Below are 22587 nucleotides of genomic sequence, written 5' to 3'. Positions count from 1 at the left end.
GAGCAGAAAAGATTTACTCTCTGGGTCTTCACAGAAGTATGCTTCCCTCTGGTCCAAATTCTAACATCTAGAAGATAAAAATATTATATACTGTTGTTTTATACTTCCCGAAGTGGACCATTTCTACCCAAAAGCTGATATATCTTTAGTTTCTGTTTCATGAAGGTTTTCAAAATATATATTTACTGATCATAGAAATAGAAATGGAAAGGTTCTTATTTGAGAAAATAGTTAAAGGAGAAACAGTTCAGTATCTAGGTTAACTTAATTGGAAGTTTTTTGACTTTTTTATTGAACGTGATCATCAATTGGAGATCACTTTTTGAAAAGCCTCTTGGACAAATCAGAAAATTAGAAATATAAAAAAAAAATTGTCTCCTGTGTAAATTTTAAGTCTATTGGCTTATGAAAGTGGCACCTTTTTGTGGGCTGAGTGTGTACAGGTGTGGTAGCTATATTTGGCAGTGCTCAAAAATGTTAATCTGTGGCATTAGTTAGCTTTTTCATTAGAGTTTTTGGTAAAGACTGAGAATTTCAGTAATTATTAACAAAAAGGAATTTTGGCTAAAACTGTAAAAATAGACAATGTTTCCTATAGTAGACATCTTTGAGGAAGATAATTTTTTAGGCTGCTAAATTACATTAAGATACTAAGATATAATTGGTAATATTTTATTAAAATATTCTGTTTTCTGTATCCTTTTTAGTTTTCTGAAAATTTTAGAATAAATTTTCATATTTGGCCTATAGTCACTTTGTGTTTTATTTATTAATAAAGTTAAAAGTAATCAGTGTTTTATAGGGGGCTTGGGGGACCTCCAGCTTTGCTTTCCTTTTGACAAGCCAACATGAATTTACTAGTTTTTAAAAGTCATAAAATAGGACTTAACTACAAACCACTATTTTTATACATTCATTCAAAATCATATGGTAGAGAGGTATAGTTTGTCTATTATTTTATTACTTTAGTAGGTAGAGTCAGATAGTTGTGTTTTCTGATGATACAACACAATTACAGAGCCATAAAATCTCAAGTGGGAGGAGACCTTAAAAGATAATTTAATGGAAACACCCTCAATTTTTAGATGGCGATCAACACGGGAGAGGTAGTGGTGCTGGTGTGGTTCTTGTTTTGATGTGTGTTGAGACTGGAAGAGTTGAAAGTAACTGACTATCTCCTGTTTTTCTAGAGCTCAGTCTTTTTAAACATATGAATGAGGGCCTACAGAAATATTTGGTTTATTTATTTTATTTTCAGTGAAGTAATGTATTTAAGTATTTGAAGAAAGATTATCAAATCATCACTTTGGGATGCCAGTAGACTCACTCCTCTGACTTGTATCTGGAACATGACTCTGGTGAAGTTACTGTCAGAGGACATTCATGAGAAATTCTCAACTGTATAAATCTTGATCCTTTGAGGACTTGAGTTTTTTTCACAGAATAGTCAAAAGTTATTTGAGAATGTACTTTCATGAGAAAAAAATTTTTTAAGAAACAAAGTACTGTATTTTACATTATTCACCTTTTTTCCCTTGGTAACAAAAAAATCTCTTCTTTCCCGTCCCCCCAAAATTACTTAAAAGCTAAATCTAGGTGAGGAAGATTAAGTGATAAGACTGGGTAAAGGAGCTTGGGTGTGGGTCAAAAATCAGATGTGACTCTTTTGCAACCAGTTTTCTTATATGGTTCTTGACATAGCTTAGAAGATCATTCTGGAACCAAAGTCTTGGAGGCAGTCGCAGTACTTCAGAAATAACACTGGTGTGTGACTAACAAGGAGGTTGATCTGGAAAGGAGATAGAACATTCACTCAGACTTCTGTTGGTGCTACTGGGAGAAATACTAGTCTCATTTTTTATATTTAGGTTTTAATTTTTTTCCTTTCCTTCCTTTGCCATTCCTTCCCTTGTTTTCAGTTATAAATTCAGCTTGTCACTATCGTCTGCCTTTGAAAAACCATGTCTAATGCCACTTTTTTTATTTTGTTTTGTTCTGTTTGTTTTTTAGGTATTGCTTTCACCGACCTACCGGTAAGACATACTTTCTTTTAAAAACTGTTTTGTATTTTTAATTAAAAGAAGTATAAAGAAACTGGTATTAAGCACATTTGGAATTCCGTCTTACTGATATTTATCAAGTTTATATGCGATGCATAGACTAGAGATCCTTTCTCTAGCCACCTTTGCTGTGCACCTTCAGAAATCAGGCTCCAACGACACCGGGTGCCCTGGCACAAGGGAACTGCATTGTAGCTAAAAAATAAATCAGAATTGATTACTTAAAATACACCTTGTAATGTCACTGTCACCGCATTCACTTGAAATAGGTTTCTTTGGTATCGCTGAACTTTTTGGCAAGTGGCTGCACAGCGGTTGTGGTCATTTATTAACGCAGCGTATATTGAGGGCCTTCTGTGTGGCAGGTTCTGTGCTTGGGATGCATCATGCATCAAAACAGGTGAAGGTCTCTGTCCTCTTGAAGTATTCAAGCTGGGGAATAGGCGTAAACAATACATTAAAGACAAATGAATTATAACATTTTAAAAGGTGGTAGGTACTTTATAGAGAAAGAGAGAAAGTGGGAGTACCAAAGACAGAACATGGGCTGTACGGTTCGCTCACCTTTGCCAAGGTTTGCAAGGGAGGACTTGAGCAGAGACTTAGGATGGAGCGAGGGAGTCCACGGAGTGGGTAGGTAGAGCAAGAATGTCCCAGGCAGAGGAGCCCAACTAAGGAAGGGTCCCAGAGAGGGGATGAAGTCAGCGCTAGATGAGTCCGAGATCGAGGTGGGGAAGGGTTGGCGAGCTCAAGGAGACTTGGAGGGCCATTGTTAAGTACTTGGGCATTTACTTTGAGTGAAATGAGCCTCCGAGCCTCCAGCCTCCCTTCTCATGGTGTAACTTCAGTTTTTAAAGGATCGCTGACTGCTGGTTGAAAAGTAGCCTGGGGCAGGGATTTACAGCAGAAGCAGGCAGACAAGTGAGGAGGCTATTGCTGAAATTCAGGCAGCTGGTGATAGTGACTTACATCATTAGAGATTTGGGATCTGCTTTGCTTCTGGATCCCTTGTTTACCAAGGCGAAGACTGCCCACTGTAACATGCATCACGACTAATACTAATGGGGGGTGGGGGGAAGACCAACAAACTAGGATAGGGTGCTTTGTTATCCCTTAGAATTGTTATTTTGTATTCACTGAATGATCTCTTAGGGTATTTAAATATAGATTTTTAATCAATATCACTTGCACACCTGGAAATAATGAAATAAGGAATATAGGTTGGTTAAGGTATTCCCCAAACTTCATGTTTAGAATCCAGTCTTTTAAACCACTTTTTTAGAGTTGATGTCTATGGTTTTCTACGTGATGCTGTCTTCTGTGCCATTTCTTAAGAGCTCTCCATTATGTCTGTGGCATTTTCTTCCAAGCTCCTGATTGCATTGTGCAGGCTCTGATGCTATCAGTTTTTCACGTTACCAGAAGGTACTACAAGAACCAGAACTCTGATATTTCTTTCTTAGTTGGCCCATACATGACTTGTTGACTAAAATGTCTTAGAGGTAGCAGTTATCCAGCTGTTTCGACAGGAAGAAACAGTCAAGTTCCAGAGTGTTCAGAGAGCTTATTCTTCAGTAGTTCCACACCTGTGCAGGTAGTGACAGCTGCCTGAGCGGAGAGATGTAAGGTGCCACTGTTGGTCAGACACATGCCAGTTTCAGAGATGTTTTGAGAAAGGTGACAGGAGAATCAGAGGCAGAGAATAATCATCCAATCTATAGATTATTAATATTCCTGAAGAAAATTCTAGAAAAAATAAAACAGAAGAAATTGAAGTTATAATAGAGAACAACTTTGCTAAGCCCAGGAAAATTCGGAGTCTGAAATCAACATGCTTACTAGGAAGCATTATTTAATAAGCAGTAATGGAACCAGTGTTCATCTTTTTGAAAAAGTGTGTAATCTTAGGATTTTATCTTATATTTATGCCAGAATAAGTTCCAGGTAGATTGAAGAGTTAAAAAATAAATATAATGACAGCCAAGAGAATTTATGATGGATTGGATGTGAAAATAGGAGAGAGGATAGGACTTTGAGATTCTTGGCCTGAGGAATGGAAAGAATGGTGATGTTACTTACTGATACGAGAAGTGTGTATATAGGCAGAGCAGGTTTTAAGGGGGGGTGTGGGATCTGGAGATCATTTTTGGATAAGTTAAATGGAGTTCCCAAGTGTACAGTTGGCCATGTAAGAGTGTGATCTGGGCTGGAGACAAAAATTTGGGAATCCTTGGCATTTCCGTGTTTAAAGTCATGGGACCAGATGACATCCACGAGAGAGTGTGTGTAGGCAGAGAAGAGGGGCATGTGTGTTGGGGAGAAGAGAAGGAACCGGCAAAGGGGGATTGAGAAGGAGCATCCGTGAGGTAGGAGGCAGACTTACATAGAACCGGGTGTGTCCTCAAAGCCACGCGAAGAAAGCATCTCCAGAAGAAAGGCGAAATCAACTGTGGGAGATGTCCCTGTGGTAGGACACATAGGCTGAGGACTGAGAATTGACCAGTGGATTCAGCAGAGTAGAGGACGCTGGTGACTTTGGCACAGAGTTTCAGTAGAGTGAGTGATGGAGAAGTCCTGATCCGGAAAGGGTTTGAGAGAGAATAGGAGGGAAATCACAACGTACAGACAACTGTGTGGAGGATTTCGACTGAAATAGGGTGGAAGCAAGTGGAATATGGTAGCTGGTGGCAGAAATGGAGGCCGTGAAAGATTTTTTTGATTTGCCAGAATGTTTATTTGCTGATGAGAATGATTCCAGTAGCGAGCAGACGAGTTAATATAAAGGGAGGAGCAGTAAGGTAGTCCTCCCATGCGTGAGTGGACCAGTGGGGCTGTGGTCCCATACCTAGTGGAAGGCAGGCTGCAGGCGGGGCTGCCGGGTGCGTGCAGGGTGGTGTGGCGTAAATCTCTCTGAGAGGCTGCGGGTGACACTCCGTTTCCTTTGCAGTTGGCTAAAAGGCTCAGCTGGTTGCGTGTTTGGGTTTTATTTATTTATTTTACCTCTTTTGTGGCCCTAAACAAGTAAAACCGACTGGTCAGAGCGAGCAGATGTTTTATGAGCTTTTGTTCCTCACTTGCACAAGTGGTGGTAGTTTTGAAAAGGCTAAGCTGGTTGTAGACATGTTGACTATCTTTGTGTCATCTTCTGATTATTTTTGTCCCATTTTAGAATCACTAGTTATGTTTTTTGCCTTGTCTGTAATTAATCAGTGGTGATATTCAGCCTTGTAACAACAGTGGGTAAAGTGGTGGTTGTGGTTGTCAGAAGGTTTTTCTTGTTGTTGTTTTTTAAAATACAGTGGTTCTGAGAGCTTTTTATTTTTGTGACTCAGATCTTCTGGGACTCCCACATATGCAGCACAGCATTCTGCTACTTAAAAAGGAAAAAAAAACTCTTTGTCTTAAGGCCCCACCAAAGAAGTGTTTGTCTGTTCTGTACCTGTGACCTCTCACTAGCTAGTTACAGCATTAAATCCTGGTAGAGAGTATATTTACAGAACAGAAGTTTATCTAGATGGTATCACACTTATCATGGAACCTAGCGTGTTTACCTTGTATCTTTTTCAAAATGATCTTTCTTCCCCAGCTCACCTCACCATTTTGGGAAGTGTCTGTCTGTAAACTCATTCAGTTTGGGATTAGGTCAATTCCTTTTGTTACAGAAGCTGCTCTCATTTAAAGTGAAACTGCTTTCCGGTTCTTTTGGCCAATTTGAAATCTACGTTTTATAGATACATTATTTGCTTTCATTTTCATTAGAAAACATCTTTAAAGTAGAACAGAATTATCCTATTGAGAATATGATTTTGTATATATTTAGCTTTTGGATATTTTTAGGATCTGTATTTTTCATAGGTTAACAGAAGTTGGGAGATCTTTTATTCTCTTCATAGAGACTTAAGTTATTCTCATTTCTGTCTAATTCTACATAAGACATTCCTGAATGTCTCATTTTGTTACTTTTCATTCTAGTAATTCTACATAAGAAGACCACATATTATATAATTCCTTTTTTTTTTTTAAAGATTTTATTTATTTATTTGACATAGATAGACAGCACAGGCAGGCAGAGCAGCAGGCAGAGGGAGAGGGAGAGGCAGACTCCCCACTGGGCAGGGAGCCCGAGATCCCAGGACCCTGAGATCATGACCTGAGCTGAAGACAGCCGCTTAACCGACTGAGCCACCCAGGTGCCCCTATAATTCCCCTTCTTATGTAGATGTTTTTTAATTTAGAAAGTTTCCTAGAAAACATTGTTTTCTTTATTTTTTACTTTTTTAATATTTTTTAAATTTATTTGTCAGAGAGAGACACAATGAGAGAGGGAACACAAGCAGGGGGAGTGGGAGAGGGACAAACACGCTTCCCGCCAAGCAGGGAGCCCGATGCGGGGCTCGATCCCAAGACTCTGGGATCATGACCTGAGCCAAAGGCAGACGCTTAACGACTGAGCCACCCAGGCGCCCGAAAACATTGTTTTGCATAAATCCACAGCCTAGGTTCATGCTACATCATGGAAGAACCTTGAAAGCATTATGCCAAATGAAAGAAGACAGTCAGGAAAGGCCACATATTATATAATTCCATTTGTATGAAATGTCCAGAATAGGCAGATCTGTAGGGTCAGAAAGTGGTTGTCGGGGGTTACGGGATGGGTGGTGGGAAGGGACCGCTAATAGGTGCGAGGTTACTTTTTGGAATGATGAAAATGTAAAATTAAGTTGTGGTGATGGTTGCACAACTCTGTGATTATGCTAAAAACAATTGCATTGTTATATTTTTAGAAATCTATAGCCTAGCAAGTTAAAAAGTCTGAGATAGATAGATAGATAGATAGATATATACATATATGTATATATTTAAACATATAGTTTAGCCAGTAGTTTAGCCAGTTAAGGGCTAATTCCTTTCTCTCCAATTCTTCAGGTTTAAAGTTAAGTAAGTAGTATAAAAAATACAGTAACTTTTCATTGACCCCAGCTAGCTTTACCACTTCTAGTTTTTTATCGCGTTCAGATTACAGAAGTAATATATAGTGTTAAGTATTCAAATAATAAATGTTTATAAATACAGAAATGTACAAAAGAGAAGTTTCTCATAATCCCAACCTATTTAGATGACTATGTTGACTTGAGTGTATATCCTTCCAGGTCTGTTTCTGAACTTATGTTAGCCCGTCTGTCCATTATTTAAATGTTTACAGAAAAAGTAAGGTCATAGTTTATGTAGTCTCTAGCTTGCTTTCTTCATTTAGTAATATATAGGATATCTTTCTGTGTCAGTATACAAATTTTTATAATATCTTATTGTATGATGTACTACCACAACTTCTAAGATGCACATTTTTCATATTTTGACATGAAATCGTTGTGCATCTTAGACTCTATGGCCTGTCAGATTTAATGGGCAGTGTTTTTTTTCTTCGACATAAAATGATGGCATATCTTACAGTCATTAGAGTCTGAATTTCAGTGAATGTGGTATGTGATACCACCTGTGAATGGACATTCTTTTTAGTATTTTGCCATTAAAATAATGCTGCAGGGCATATATGTTTGCACGTATTTGTTTCTCTGTCGGATTTCATTCTTACGAGTGAAATTGCTTTGTCAGTTTTAATAGACTTTGCCAGATTTCTTTCTTAAAAGATTATATCAGTTTACATTTCTGTGTATAGTGGATGAGAGGGCTTGTTGTCTCAACCTTCAATCAACATTGTTGTCTCAACCTTCAATCAACGTTGGGTATTTTAAACATACAATAATAAATAAAATATTTTAAACATAGGGTCTTCTGTACATTAGATTATGTACAAAAAAATTCTTCTTGTTTTGATTTGTATTTTAGGAAATTGAGGTTAAGTGTCTCTTCATACTTTCATTGTCATTTTATATTTCTTCAGCAAATTGCCTGTAAACCTCTCACCTTAAAAAAATTTGAGTTGGAGAGCACCTGGGTGGCTCAGATGGTTAAGCGTCTGCCTTTGGCTCAGGTCATGATCCCAGGGTCCTGGGATCGAGTCCCGCATTGGGCTCCCTGCTCGGCGGGAAGCCTGCTTCTCCCTCTGCCTCTCTCTCTCTCTCTCTCTCTGTCTCTCATGAATAAATAAATAAAATTTTTAAAAAAAAATTTGAGTTGGTCTGTTAATCTTTGTCCTGTATTGTGAGAATATTGTTTACATTGAGAACGTTGGTCCTTTCTTATATGTGCAGATTTTTTTTTGTTGTAAAGTCCATTTGTCTTGACATTTATGGCATGTTTTGTCACAGGAACATTTTACACTTTTTTATGGCACAATTTTGTCAGTATTCCTGAATGTCGATTTTCATTTATAGTATTGATATGATTATTTTCTTGAATTTGTCAGGAAAATTTAGATTAGCAAACAAAAACTTTTTTTGTTGTTGAGATTTTATTTATTTGAGCGAGACCGCAAGAGAGAGAGAGCACAGAGGGAAAGGGAGAAGCAGGCTTCCCATTGAGAGGAGAGCCCTACATGGGGCTCGATCCCAGAACCCCGGGATCATGACCTGAGCCCAAGGCAGACACTTAACCAACTGAGCCACCCAGGCGCCCCTAGCAAACAGAACATTTTTAAAGCATCTCTGGGCAATGCTGAACATCAGAATTATAAATGCTGCTTAACAAACAGGATTGCCTTGCACTCTTTCGTTATCTTTGTTAAGAGTCTTTGGCTTTATATAATACTTTTAAGTATGTCATAATTTTGTAATGGAGTTTAAAGGAAAGAATACTGTGTTAGAAATGGTGAGGCTTGCATTAATTGCTTTATGTGTGTCATTAAGAAGTTGTGTGCTTTTGGATAAATCCCTCCCACTCTTTTTCTTTCTTTCTTTTTTTTTTTTTAAGATTTTATTTATTTATTTGACAGCGAGAGAGGGAACACCAGCAGGGGGAGAGGGAGAGGGAGAAGCAGACTCTACACTGAGCAGGGAGCCCAATGAGGGGCTCAATCCCAGAACCCTGAGATCATGATCCGAACCAAAGGCAGACGCTTAACAACGGAGCCACCCAGACGCCCCAGTCCCTCCCACTCTTTAGGTTGTTTTCTCAGTGGTAAAATGAGAGGGTTGTAACAAGTGTCTCACTTGTCTCCAGCTTAAAATTGTAAGAACTTGCTGGTTTTGTTGATTAAGAATCAGTACATTTGCATACATTGCATTACCATTTATTTCCCAATCCAGTGCAATTCTCTCTCTGAGTATTTTGACACAGTATTCCTTTTGTTTCTGACTTTGGTTGCTTGATTGATCAATTGTTTCTACATACATCCTCTTAGCTCTTTGCTGTGAAATCTAAGCATCTTATATTTACATCCAGATTATTCCCTCTTGATCCTCACCTGATTTGGTACTGAAAATACTTGTGATAACCATTAAAACAAAGAAATAAGGCATAAGTACAGAGAATGGTGATGAAGTAGGACTTGGAGTTTCTAGGAAGAAAAACTAATCTTAGATTTGGTGTCAAAAAAAAATCTGTGTTCCAGTCCCTTCTCTGTCGTAATGTAGACCATGAGCAAGTTAATTACCCCCAATCCTCAATTTCTCTAACTTTGTAATGCAAACAATAATTATTTCACAGGATTATTAGTATGTTTAAACCCTGCTAGTTTGTAGGCATTCAGTAGTTCAACCTTTAGATATAACAAATAGTGATAGAGCCAAAAGAACTTGTGTATTTTTGTGTACTTGAAGCTGTTAAACTTGATTGTTTAGCCTCGAAATCTTGGAGTATATCTAGATGCATTTCTCTGTGAATTTGAATATTTAAATCCTTTTCCACTCCAGAAATAGGTGCATTTGAGTCATTTGTGTTTATAAAGAGAACCCCCACTCTTAATGGCACTGTGTTTTGCTTACAATTAATTCTTACCACTCTCTTTTTAGTGGCGTGCCAGATGTACAGCGAAATGAAATTAGTACACTTAACGTAGTGCGTGCCCAGTTAGGATTGTCCTTCTGTGGTAACTAGTCCTCACATGCAGTTTCTAGACATGCATCATACATATCATATATAGAAAGATAAGTCTGAGTTACGTGTTTAAATTTAAATCTTTGTAACTATTATATGACCTATTCTGAAGAGCAAGATTTTTGTTTCTGTTTACTAGAAGTATAATACCACACAGTCTCTGAATAAATAAAATAGGTGGCTTACGTTTTATATTTTTCTTGATGATTAGGTTATAGGAAGTGGTATTTTACATCCAGCAAAGTCTATTTTATTAGATTATTTGCTTTTAATTGTATTTAGATTATTTTTCTTTCTCTACTGGTTTTGATTGTGATTTTAAATTACAAGAAGGAAAACTGTATTCTGTTATTTTAAAGAGAGCTTATGAAAGAGTGAAAAGTCTTTAATATAAAAGGGATAGATAGATGCTAGTGAAATGTGTTGTCTTACAGCCAAATTTATATCCTACCGTGGGGCTCCAAACACCAGGAGAAGTCGTTGATGCCAATTTTGGGCAGCATCCTTTTGTGTTTGATATAGAAGACTACATGCGAGAATGGAGAACCAAAATACAGGCACAGATAGACCGGTTTCCTATTGGAGATCGGGAAGGCGAATGGCAAACCATGATACAAAAGTAAGTGAAGAAGATATTTGAATGGACATTATTATTCCAAAATATATTTTTTATAAAACATTCTTTTAGGGTAAAAGAATATTTACTGAAGCATTTTAATCTAATTTATATCCTAATAATCTTATGTATCATTGATTCTATTTAAATCTCTATAAAAAGTAATTTTAAAGTAATTTTTACATATCCTAATAATTTTAATGTATTGATTATACCTTAATCTCTATAAAAAGCAGTTCACTCTACTTAAACAATTAAAAATAATTTTTTATTTGGTGGCACACATACAAAATTGTATTTTAGTCTGACGTATGAATTTGGTGGAGGAAATAAAGTGACACTAGATCACTAAGGTTAATTCATTTGCTATCCTTAGTAATGGGACTTAATGCTTTCCATAGGTTTCGCTTTAGTGCTAATGCAAAAGATAAATTTAGGAAGCTAATTTAGATTGTGTAATTCAGGAGCTGTGGGTTTTGGACATGAACTTGGCTATGTTCAGCAGTAGTTCAAATATGTATGGGGATAAAGAAATACTACTCAGCAAGAAAAGCATCAAAATAATGGTATAGTTAATGTACTGGAATACAGACTTGGTATGCACGTTTTGTATTTCAAGATTTGACTCTTTTTTTCCAGTGAATGGGTTACTCTGTAAGAATAGTATCAGCTATTTTTGCTTATTAGGATCCCATTTTTGCTAAATCTGTTATTTTTCATGTAGATTCAGGGAGGTTATAGGTGCCCCTATTCTAAATAGGAAAATCTGACCCAAAGCCTCCAATGGAAGGAGTTTTTAAAATCTTACTAATTATTTTTAATGTAATTTACTTTTACATGTTATTAATAGACATTTAAGAGGCAGCAAAAGGAGTAAGACCAGAGTTAGCAATATGGAGTGAGAATTCCTAAAAGCAGGATAAATACTTAGGATTCCATCATAACGATGGGACAGAACGGGTAGGTAGCAGAGCAAACGGTGTCAGTAAAGGTGTACTATAAAGTGAACAACCTTTATCTCAACTCATTCTTTATGAAAAGTAGAATTTCATTGGAGTGGAAATCAGCAGGAAAATGTAAGTCCTGGGACAGTCAACTTTTTAGACCATACCTTTGCTAAAAGGCTAGAGATGTGACTCCTGGGTGTCAGTAGTACTAAATGGTAGCTCCTTAAAGCTTGAAAAAGTACAGACTTAAAAATTAAATAAGTACCAGGAAATTTAAACAGTCATTTTCACTACTCTCATCTCACCCAGGAAAATAGCAGAGACGTTCAGATACCACCAATCTGACAGTTTGTCTTAAGTGTCTGTGTAATTGCTTTGAACAATTGCACATTTAAAGATATAATAAAAATTTGTGTGTGTGTTCTTTGGAGGAGATAATGATTGGAAGACATGATGATGATTGTGAAAACATGCTTCTTCCCTGAAGCTATTATCATCTGGGATTACACAGAACCTCTACACTGGTATTTTTGCCGGTGCAGGTGACAGAAGAGCAAAGCCTGGCTGACGATCTCACAGTTCCCACAAGTTAGAGCTAGGATAAGTTGCTCTCCTGGGGGTCACATCCCTTTCGTGCTTTAAAAATGGTTGCCGCTGAGCATCATAGCAGGAGAGTTAGTAGAGGAAGCATTTATCTTAATTCTGTAACCAGACTCCAGTGCAGGCCCCCACCCTCCACTCCATTCTTTATAAAATTGACGCTCACCATGACCTCCTAGGAAGTCATTTTAAAAAGTTCTTCCCTACCCCCCCCTTTTTTTCCAAGATTTTATTTATTTATTTGACAGAGACTCAGCGAGAGAGGGAACACAAGCCAGGGGGGGGGGTGGGGGGAGAGAGAGAGAGAGAGAGAGAGAGAGAGAGAGAGAGAGAGAGAGGAGGCAGGCTTCCCGCGGAGCAGGGAGCCTAATGCGGGGCTCGATCCCAGGACCCCGGGATCATGACCTGAGCCCAAGGCAGACGCTTAACTACTGAGCCTCCCAGGCACACCTCTTCCCTACCCTTTTAAATCAAGTTGACCAATTAGATGAAATAAAATGAAAAATGTGTTTCTTGGAGATTTTCCCCTCTGCCCCCTAATCCCTCTTTCCTGAATCACTGCTTCCTACCACTTTCTGATAGGGCCTTAGTCGTGCCAGATGGAGGCAGGTTTAGGAGTTGAATGCTCGGATATATTGGATATTTGGGTTAATATTGTTGAGTCAATAGTTTTTCTAACCTTTTGTGGTTAGATGTAAAGGTGTTTTGACCACTTAATGACTTTTTTTTTTTTTTAAAAAGTGTTCTTTGGAAGTGTGGCGCTTTCATCCTGTATGTACAGTGGTACTAACTGATTGAGATTAGAAGGGCAGTTTCTCAGTGATCAGTATCATCACCCTCATAGACCTCGTTCTGAAAGACTCTCTCTCTGGTTCACCTTAGTATTTCTTGGTTCACATTTTGTAGGTCCCATCTCCTGTAACCTTAGATGAGTAAAGAAAGGAGTGGAACTCCACAACACAAAGAGTTCATCTGTTACTTAGAAATTGTTGTATTTTATAAAATGCCAGCACTTCCCTGGGATAGGTGATACAATAAAGGTGAGACAGAAATTTTGGTCAGTTAGTAGGATTGAATGTAAGGATGGAAGTCCCAGGAAAGGAGCCAGGGATAACGGGGAGCCAAGGATCAAGTCTATCAGTGGCTCTTCTCTAGTGACAGTTATTCTTCAGGAGAGTAGTCCTAACACGGCATTTGCGGTTCTCTTTTTGGAACCACTACGTGATTAGAACAAAAGGATTTTTTTTTTTTTTTAACTTTAAAGTTGAGGTTCTTAAAGCCTTATTTCAAAGGGAATAGGTTGGTTTTGTAACAAAGGAGTAGATCTTGTTTTATATAAATTGTAGTATGAAGCCTGTATTCTCTTGACTAAAAGATGTGTGTTTCTTCTTTTTATTTTAAGAATGGTTTCATCTTATTTAGTCCACCATGGGTACTGTGCCACAGCAGAGGCCTTTGCCAGATCTACAGACCAGACCGTTCTAGAAGAATTAGCTTCCATTAAGAATAGACAAAGTAAGGACCCTGTGGTGCATGGATAATACTTGTTTTCAGATTATAGGTTTGGTTATATCAATTTTTAGAAATTTTATTTTTTAAAATAAAGTTTCAAATATATTAAAATTGATGCCTCTGAAATTTATTTTCATTGACATTTTTGAAGATCACCTTACAAAAAACTCACATAAGACTGTGTTAGCATTCTGGATGTAGAAAGATAGAATTTTGGAGAAAGTTGTTTAAGAAGTGTTTACCATTTTTTTCTTAAAAAATGTTCGCTTTAGATTTTAGGAAGTAAACATTTAACAAAATAATTTTTTTTTTAGTTGGTAAAGTTGTCCCATGATTAGATATTAGCGAAGATAATATGTAAAAGAAATGTAAATCTTTGCATTATTTAAATTGCTATCTAAACTTAAGATAGTATTGATCTTAAGTTTCTATTGCTTCGGTCCCAGGGCTTGTGGCCAGAGCTGGGGCCTGTTCTATGAAGGGCGAGTCAGCATGTGACTCTTCTGCAGTTCGCCTTCTAAATGTGGGCATTAGTCCATCGTCCGGGGAGGAGGGGCGCGGGGGGTAATGGATGTAGTGAGAGGCTAGGCATCAAAACACAACGTCATGTGTGAAATCGTGATGCTTGACAACAGTTTTTTTTATAGGTCAGACTTGCTATAATAACACCAATCACATTGTGTTGTCACTACTTGTATGCTTTGTCTTTCTCACTATGTTATGAGCTCTGGCAAACAGATGATCACTTACTCGTTCTGTATACTCATCTAATTTAACAAATGCCTGACACACAGGGAACGCTCAGTGGATGTCTGTTGAATTCAGATCTTATCAAAGGCTAGCGTTCTCATAGTACCGGGGGCAGAAGGTTATCATATTTGATAAGACATTTTGAATGTTCTCTGTAATGCTTGCTATGGTCTTTTTTTTTTTTTTTAACACTTTATTGTGGTATGATTGACATATTAAAAGCTGTACATATTTTTAGTGTGTGTAACTACATGACATTGGGAAAAGTATTCTGTGAGGCCGGCACCGCACTGTAGGCTATAAACACATCCATCTTTTTAATCTTAGTGTTTAATACTTCATTATTGCTTAACAGGTATTTTTCCTGTATTACTTGCATATTAGTTTGTGATTTTTTTAAGAATAGTTTATGAAATACTTGTTTTTCTAATTTTTTAATATGTCTGAAATTTCCCCTTGATTGCCTAATAGAAACTATGATTTTAGAAAAAGAAATGGAAATTAGTTACAATAATGTATTTAAAGTTTTTTTTTTACTTTTTTTTTTTGACAGTCCACTAAGTTTATGTTTCTACTCTTAAAAAATTAATCTCTTGCTTTCTTTTTCTAAATAGGAATTCAGAAATTGGTGTTAGCAGGAAGAATGGGAGAAGCCATTGAAACAACACAACAGTTATACCCAAGTTTACTTGAAAGAAATCCTAATCTCCTTTTCACATTAAAGTGAGTTTAATGTTATTGTATTATGTATGGATGTGTGTCTTATGTATAATCCGTATTATTTTCATTTTTTTTTTAAAGATTTTATTTATTTGACAGAGAGACACAATGAGAGAGGGAACACAAGCAGGGGTAGTGGGAGAGGGAGAAGCAAGCTTCCTGCTGAGCAGGGAGCCCGATGTGGGGCTCGATCCCAGGACCCTGGGATCATGACCTGAGCCGAAGGTAGACGCCCAACGACTGAGCCACCCAGGCGCCCTATTTTCATGTTTTAATAGTTTTAATTTTTGTTTCACCTTGTTTCGGGTATTTACATATAATTTTGTATTATAGCACGTTGAAGTAACAGATTATAAAAAACACTTGTGTTGAGGATTATAAGCAGATGGCATCTTTTGCTCTGTGTTTGCTCTTCTATTATATCTGTTCAAAAATGTTAAAATCTTATTTAGAAGATGGATATCTGTTTTCCTCCTGCAGAGTACCTTATTATAAGTCTGTGTAATTTTGAAAATTGTAGTAAAATAGATATAACATAAAATTTGCCATTTTTAAACATGCAGTTCTGTAGTATTAAGTGTAGTCACACTGTTCTGCAATCCTCGCCAGCCATCCATCTCCAAAACATTTTTCGTTATCCCAAATGGAGACATGAACTCCCCATTTCTCCCTGCCCCCAGCTCCTAGCAACCACCATTTTACTTTCTGTCTCTATAAAATTGAATTTGACTACCCTGGGTACCTCATCTAAGTGGAATCGTAAAATAGTTGTCCTTTGTTACTGGCTTATTCCTCTTAGCAAAATGTTCTCAAAATTCATCCATGTTAGAGTATATGTCAGAATTCCCTTCATTTTGAAAGCTAACTGATAGACATTTGGGTTGCTTCCACTTTGGTGATTGTGAATAATGCTGCCATGAACAGGGGTGTACAGATACCTGTTGGAGTCCCTGTTTCCAGTTCTTTGGGATATATACCCAGAAATGGAATTGTTGAACCATATGGTAAATCTGTGTTTAATTTTTTAGGGAAATTAATCCTTAGAATTCTATAGCCCTGCGCCATTTTACAGTCTCACCAACAGCATACCAGAGTTCCAGTCTTTCCATGTCCTTGTCAACACTTTATTTTCTGCATTTTTTTTTTTTAATAACAGCCATCATAATGTGACTTTTTTAAATTGGTCTTCTGATTCTTTGTTATTTTAAAATTCAGGTGTTATTAAGCTTAATATTTCACCTCCCTTAAGTACCAGAAACCCTTTGTAAGCCAAATGTCAGGATTGTTTTGCTTTAGAGTAAAATTTTAAATGTGGCCCATTTTGGTGAAGAGGTTGCAGAAGGGAATAGGAATGAGGAAGAGTGGGGAGCAAGGCTCTCTGTCATATGTTCAGTAAAGCACATCATGTTCTTACATACTATTTGACTTGCTATCAAGTGCAATTACTATTTGGTTAAATTATTTTAACTTAAAAAAAATGTCCATTTTGATTTTATTATAACTACCAGAAGATTTTCATTTTCTCAGTAAACCTTGAATAAAGGAGATACAATGTCTTTTGCTCTATACTCTTGATTTTTCTGGAAGACTTCAAATTTAAGCAGTACAGTAGATGAAACCATACTTAATATTTTTAGCATACTATCTGAAGGCCATACTTACTGATAAATGGCGGTTCTTAAAATATGTCCCCTCAGAAATCTGTTGTTACCAAATAAACTGCTATTTGAAAATTATCTAAGTCAATTTGTCTTTTCTTTTTTTAGAGTGCGTCAGTTTATAGAAATGGTGAATGGTACAGATAGCGAAGTACGATGTCTGGGAGGCCGAAGTCCAAAATCTCAAGACAGTTACCCTGTGAGCCCTCGACCTTTCAGTAGTCCGAGCATGAGCCCCAGCCATGGGATGAACATCCACAACTTAGCCTCAGGCAAAGGAGGTACTGCACATTTTTCTGGTGAGACTCAGTGTTATGACAGCACTTTTAAGTTTTTACCCTTCTTTGTGCTTTTGAACCAGAATTAAAAATGTTTAAAAATCTGGACATTTCCACATAGCTGTTTTGCACGTGTGCATACTTGATCTCACGATGTTCTGGAAGAATAATTGTCAGTGGGTCAGATTGGTGTGTTTTTAATACCAGGAAGGTAACTTGAAGAAGAGCTATTTCTGAGAATAGGTTATTAGCAGATTTTCATAAACATAGGTCAACACTGGAGTTGTCTCTGGAAATGAAGTCGTAGACATTTGGTAAAGATAGAAGATCACCGTGTGTTCTGATGAAGTAGGAATGTGAAGGGGGTGCTGCGGCGGTGTGGCTTTGGTCCATCCGTCAGCACGCCTCGCTGGGCTGCCTGCTTTCTCATCCTCTCTCCGCCAGCCCCCTGCAAGTTCTGCTCTGCCCGGTTCTTTTCTTCTTGTCCCTTTCTGGGCTCACCAGTCTTCGTCTCTCAGGCTTTTGGTGATGGTGTTTGTTTTTTTAATTTTTTTGTTGTTATGTTAATCACCATACATTACATCATTAGTTCTTGATGTAGTGTTCCATGATTCATTGTTTGTGCATAACACCCAGTGCTCCGTGCAGACCGTGCCCTCCTCAATACCCATCGCCAGGCTAACCCATCCCCCCCACCCCCTCCCCTCTAGAACCCTCAGTTTGTTTTTCAGAGTCCATCGTCTCTCATGGTTCGTCTCCCCCTCTGACTTACTCCCCTTCATTCTTCCCCTCCTGCTATCTTCTTTTTCTTTTTTCTTTTTTTTTTAACATATATTGTATTATTTGTTTCAGAAGTACAGATCTGTGATTCAACAGTCTTGCACAATTCACAGCACTCACCATAGCACATACCCTGCCCAATGTCTATCACCCAGCCACCCCATCCCTCCCACCCGACCCCCAATCCAGCAACCCTCAGTTTGTTTCCTGATATTAAGAATTCCTCATATCAATGAGGTCATATGATACATGTCTTTCTCTGATTGACTTATTTCACTCAGCATAACACCCTCCAGTTCCATCCACGTCATTGCAAATGGCAAGATCTCATTCCTTTTGATGGCTGCATAATATTCCATTGAATATATATACCACATCTTCTTTATCCATTCATCTGTCATTGGACATCTTGGCTCTTTCCACAGTTTGGCTATTGTGGACATTGCTGCAATAAACATCGGGGTGCACGTACCCCTTCGGATCCCTACATTTGTATCTTTGGGGTAAATACCCAGTAGTGCAATTGCTGGATTGTAGGGTAGCTCTATTTTCAACTGTTTGAGGAACCTCCATACTGCTTTCCAGAGTGGCTGCACCAGCTTGCATTCCCACCAACAGTGTAGGAGAGTTCCCCTTTCTCCGCATCCCCGCCAACATCTCTCGTTTCCTGACTTGTTAATTTTAGCCATTCTGACAGGTGTGAGGTGGTATCTCATGGAGGTTTTGATTTGGATTTCCCTGATGCCGAGCAATGGTGAGCACTTTTTCATGTGTCTGTTGGCCATTTGGATGTCTTCTTTGGAAAAATGTCTGTTCATGTCTTCTGCCCATTTCTTGATTGGATCATTTGTTCTTTGGGTGTTGAGTTCTTTATAGATTTTGGATACTAGCCCTTTATCTGATAGGTCATTTGCAGATATCTTCTCCCATTCTGTCGGTTGTCTTTTGGTTTTGTGGACTGTTTCTTTTGCTGTGCAAAGCTCTTTATTTTGATGAAGTCCCAATAGTTCATTTTTGCCCTTGCTTCCCTTGCCTTTGGCGATGTTTCTAGGAAGAAGTTGCTGCGGCTGAGGTCAAAGAGGTTGCGGCCTGTGTTCTCCTTTAGGATTTTGATGGACTCCTGTCTCACATTTAGGTCTTTCAACCATTTGGAGTCTATTTTTGTGTGTGGTGTAAGGAAATGGTCCAGTTTCATTCTTCTGCATGTGGCTGTCCAATTTTCCCAACACCATTTGTTGAAGAGACTGTCTTTTTTCCACTGGACATTCTTTCCTGCTTTGTCAAAGATGAGTTGACCATAGAGTTGAGGGTCCATTTCTGGGCTCTCTGTTCTGTTCCGTTGATCTATGTGTCTGTTTTTGTGCCAGTACCATGCTGTCTTCATGATGACAGCTTAACAACAGTTCCCTCCTTTCTTGGCTTTTACATCACTTCTCTAGGTTTATTTCCAGTTTTTCTTAGTTTTCTTTCTTTCCTTGTCTCTCTCATTCCATTCTTCCCAAGGGGTTCTCTTGCCTCTGTACGTTCCACTTTCTGAAACAGAAGTCAGATACTGTTTCCTGTCCCTTCATAGAGTAATAACCCCTTTGCTTTTCCTCCATTGGCGCATACCTTTCTCCATTACTGCCTCTCATTTTATTTACGTCACCATCCTGTGCATGCGCATGATTCTCGGGTTTGTATCCTTAGCCACCTTTCATCTTGAAGCCCATACATTGACTAGGTGTGGACAGCTTCTTAGCTTTGGTGTATTTATATATTAAATGGGAGTGATGAGAACACTGCCCCCCCCAGGGGGGTTGTGGGGATTAAATAAGATCCATAATTAAGCCTTCACTAAATGTTAGAGATGGTAATTACAGCCCACAATTAATATCCTTATATCCTTTCAAAGAAGTTATCTGTTTGTTTACTATTTAAGTAATGCATTGGCTGTCCTACATTGTAAAAGTTTCAAGTGCAAGATCAGAATGTGGGTACGTTATTTACAACTTAATAATTTAATATAATTTAATAATAATTTAATGTGTGTTTCTATGTTCATCTTTTTTTTCCCCCCAGGTTTTGAAAGTTGTAGTAATGGTGTAATATCAAATAAAGCACATCAATCATACTGCCATAGTAAACACCAGTCATCCAGTTTGAATGTACCAGAACTAAACAGTATAAACATGTCACGATCACAGCAAGTTAATAACTTCACCAGGTACGTGATCTCACTCGTTTTTGCATTACTATAAACAACCTAAGTATAAATGTCATCATTTTTAATAATTTAGAAAAATTGAATTATACGGTCTCTAATGGGGGTCTGGAGGTTCCCAAGCCCCCAGGCAAGAAAAGGGTGGGGAGTAAGTTCCCCAGAGCTTCTCAGTCTCCCCCTGCGCACACAGCCTCTTTCCATTGTGCCTTCCTCTTAGTCTGCATCCCCTCTTTCCCCTGCCGGGGCCGTAAGAATCCATTCCAGGCTCTGCCGCCTTCTAGTTTTCCTGCCGGCACCAGCCTGTACAGATGGCCACAGAGATGCTGTTCTTATATTTCCCAGTTAAGTCACAGTGGAATATTTACTCTCTCGAAGTAACATAAGATACATTTACAACTATTTTTTTTCTCTGTGTGTGGGTTTTTTTGGTGTAAATGTGTAGAATGTTTCCTGAGTTCCAAATAACTTTATGAAGAATCTTTTTTGAAAGCCTGTCTTTAGGAAGCTTGCTCATAGCAGCAAATGGACCTTAAGTCATTTAGTAATAAACATACAACATGAGCATAGTATTGACCTGTTGGGTGTCAAACATTCTGCTAGGCCTGGTCTCTGACTTCAGCGGGCTTTGAGAGAGGGATGTCTACAGGACTCTACTAAAATCCTTGATACACTTGGGTTGAACCTAAAGGTTCGTGGAATGTAATCATTTGAATACTAGTGTATGAGAGCAAGCTCTTACGAAGTCAGCCTGCCCAGATCATCCAGCATCTAAATTCACTTTGGTTCAGGACTAGTGAAATGATAAAGATAATACAAAAAAAAAAATCATGGGTAGATTTTATCAATTTGATGTTGGTTTGGTCTTATCACATGAATTGATTGGTCGCAGTGCATTTAGGGGGAACGTTCATCAGTGCAAAACTTTATCATCAGAGGAGAAAGAACCTAACTTTTAACATGGAATCTTAATGGAAACATGATTCTGGAGAAAGGCATATGTGTAAAAATCTGTATTTGCAGTTTGGGAGAGTAATCAGAATATCCAGATTATCTATCCCAAGTGATGACTTACCGAAGTGATGGTGTTGTGTGGTACGGGCTGCAAGGGACATCCACGCAAGTGGTGTTGTGAGAAGAATGGTAGAGAAAACGGCTGTCCCTGGCAGAGGAGATTAGGGTAGTCTTTCACAGGAGAAATGACGTACTAGAAAATGGAAGATTAGAAGACTGGGTTGTAATAAAAATTATGTATGGAAATTTAGAAAGTTGAGCCTTTAGTACTTGTGGTGCTTTATAGCATGTCAGGACAATGTTGTTGGTGGAGGGTTCTGCCATTGTCTGGGGGCAGGACTGTGGGCAGTTCGTGGGTTATTCTCTTAAATACTCTTCATGGCAGGAAGTTGCTAAAGAGACCCATCACTACCTGAGTTCAGGGAAGCAAGCTCACCGGGAGAGTTTGGTGACACAGCATCCTCTGAGCGCAGGGTAGAAGGAGAACTGCCTCACACTGTTAAACAGTAACAGTTACTTTATATTTGGTAAAGGCTGCCCTTACCGTGGGATTGCGAAGTAGCTGAAGATGCTATTAACTAGTAAAACCATTTTACAGATGTAGAGCTCAATACCAGAAGTGTAAAGGACTTTTGGGGGTGGGGGGGTCAGGTTCAATAATTAGTGGCTAGTAAGTTGCAGAACTGTGACTACTTCCCAGGATTTCTGACTTCCAGATTTATGCTTTTTGCATTATGCTGCACCCCACCCTCCGCCCCATCAGAAATGCTGCTCCCTCCCCTCCCTCCTAACTTCTGTTCAAGCAGGCTGTGACACTCAGTCCCGTTGTTACTCTTCCAGGATGATTTCCTTGATTGCATCCCCACCAAATGTTGGGTCACGCCTTGTAAATAACTTTCATCCAAGGGCTGATCCTCTGTTTGCCCCTGGAGGACGGAGGCTGTTTCATGGCGTCCGTAGCACCTAACGCAGAACATGGCTCAGAAGCTCTTAAACATGTGTTGAATGAAAGAATCCTTCCTACATACTGTATTGTTTTGTCAAAAAAAAAGAGTTTAGTGTATTTACTAAGATCACTAAAAACTATGATCTTAAGAATTTCCATTAAATTAAACATTATTTTTAAAGTTTGATTTTTTTTATCCATTCTCAAAGTTCGTCAAAATAGAGTAAATCAGGGGCGCCTGGCTGGCTTAGTCAGTTGAGCATCCGACTATTGATCTCAGCTCAGGTCTTGATCTCAGGGTCCCGAGTTCAAGCCCCGCATTGGGCTTCATGCTGGGTGAAGAGCCTACTTTAACTAAAAAGAAAAAAAGGTAAACAAGCATTTTGGACTGATGTAGGAATCCTGGGGCCGTTGCCCCCGTCTTCCTGGATCTGTGTCTTTTTCCAGCATGTGTTGCTGATGGAAGCAGTGCCCTCGCACGAACACACTTAACCTCACTCGCTCACTCCGA

General features: G+C 38.4%; 1 protein-coding gene across 3 annotated transcripts in view; it reads left to right on the top strand.

The window, feature by feature from the left end:
- The window catches only part of RANBP9 (RAN binding protein 9), a 91383-nt gene that overhangs the window by 54663 nt on the left and 14133 nt on the right, over positions 1–22587 (top strand). For 2 of the 3 annotated variants that reach the window (XM_025890844.2, XM_073877590.1), the window contains exons 5-10: positions 2011–2033; positions 10490–10674; positions 13621–13733; positions 15095–15203; positions 16967–17157; positions 19978–20122. In XM_025890844.2, coding sequence (XP_025746629.1) covers positions 2011–2033; positions 10490–10674; positions 13621–13733; positions 15095–15203; positions 16967–17157; positions 19978–20122 — 766 coding nt within the window. The remainder of the gene's footprint in view (positions 1–2010; positions 2034–10489; positions 10675–13620; positions 13734–15094; positions 15204–16966; positions 17158–19977; positions 20123–22587) is intronic. The other variant, XM_073877591.1, reaches the window with a different exon arrangement.

The sequence above is a fragment of the Callorhinus ursinus genome, unplaced genomic scaffold (assembly GCF_003265705.2).
Source record: "Callorhinus ursinus isolate GAN/ISIS: 27379988/994484 unplaced genomic scaffold, GSC_fseal_2.0 scaffold26, whole genome shotgun sequence".
Taxonomy (NCBI): domain Eukaryota; kingdom Metazoa; phylum Chordata; class Mammalia; order Carnivora; family Otariidae; genus Callorhinus; species Callorhinus ursinus.
The sequence above is the reverse complement of the archived record's forward strand: the minus strand, read 5'-3'. Positions and strand labels throughout refer to the sequence as shown.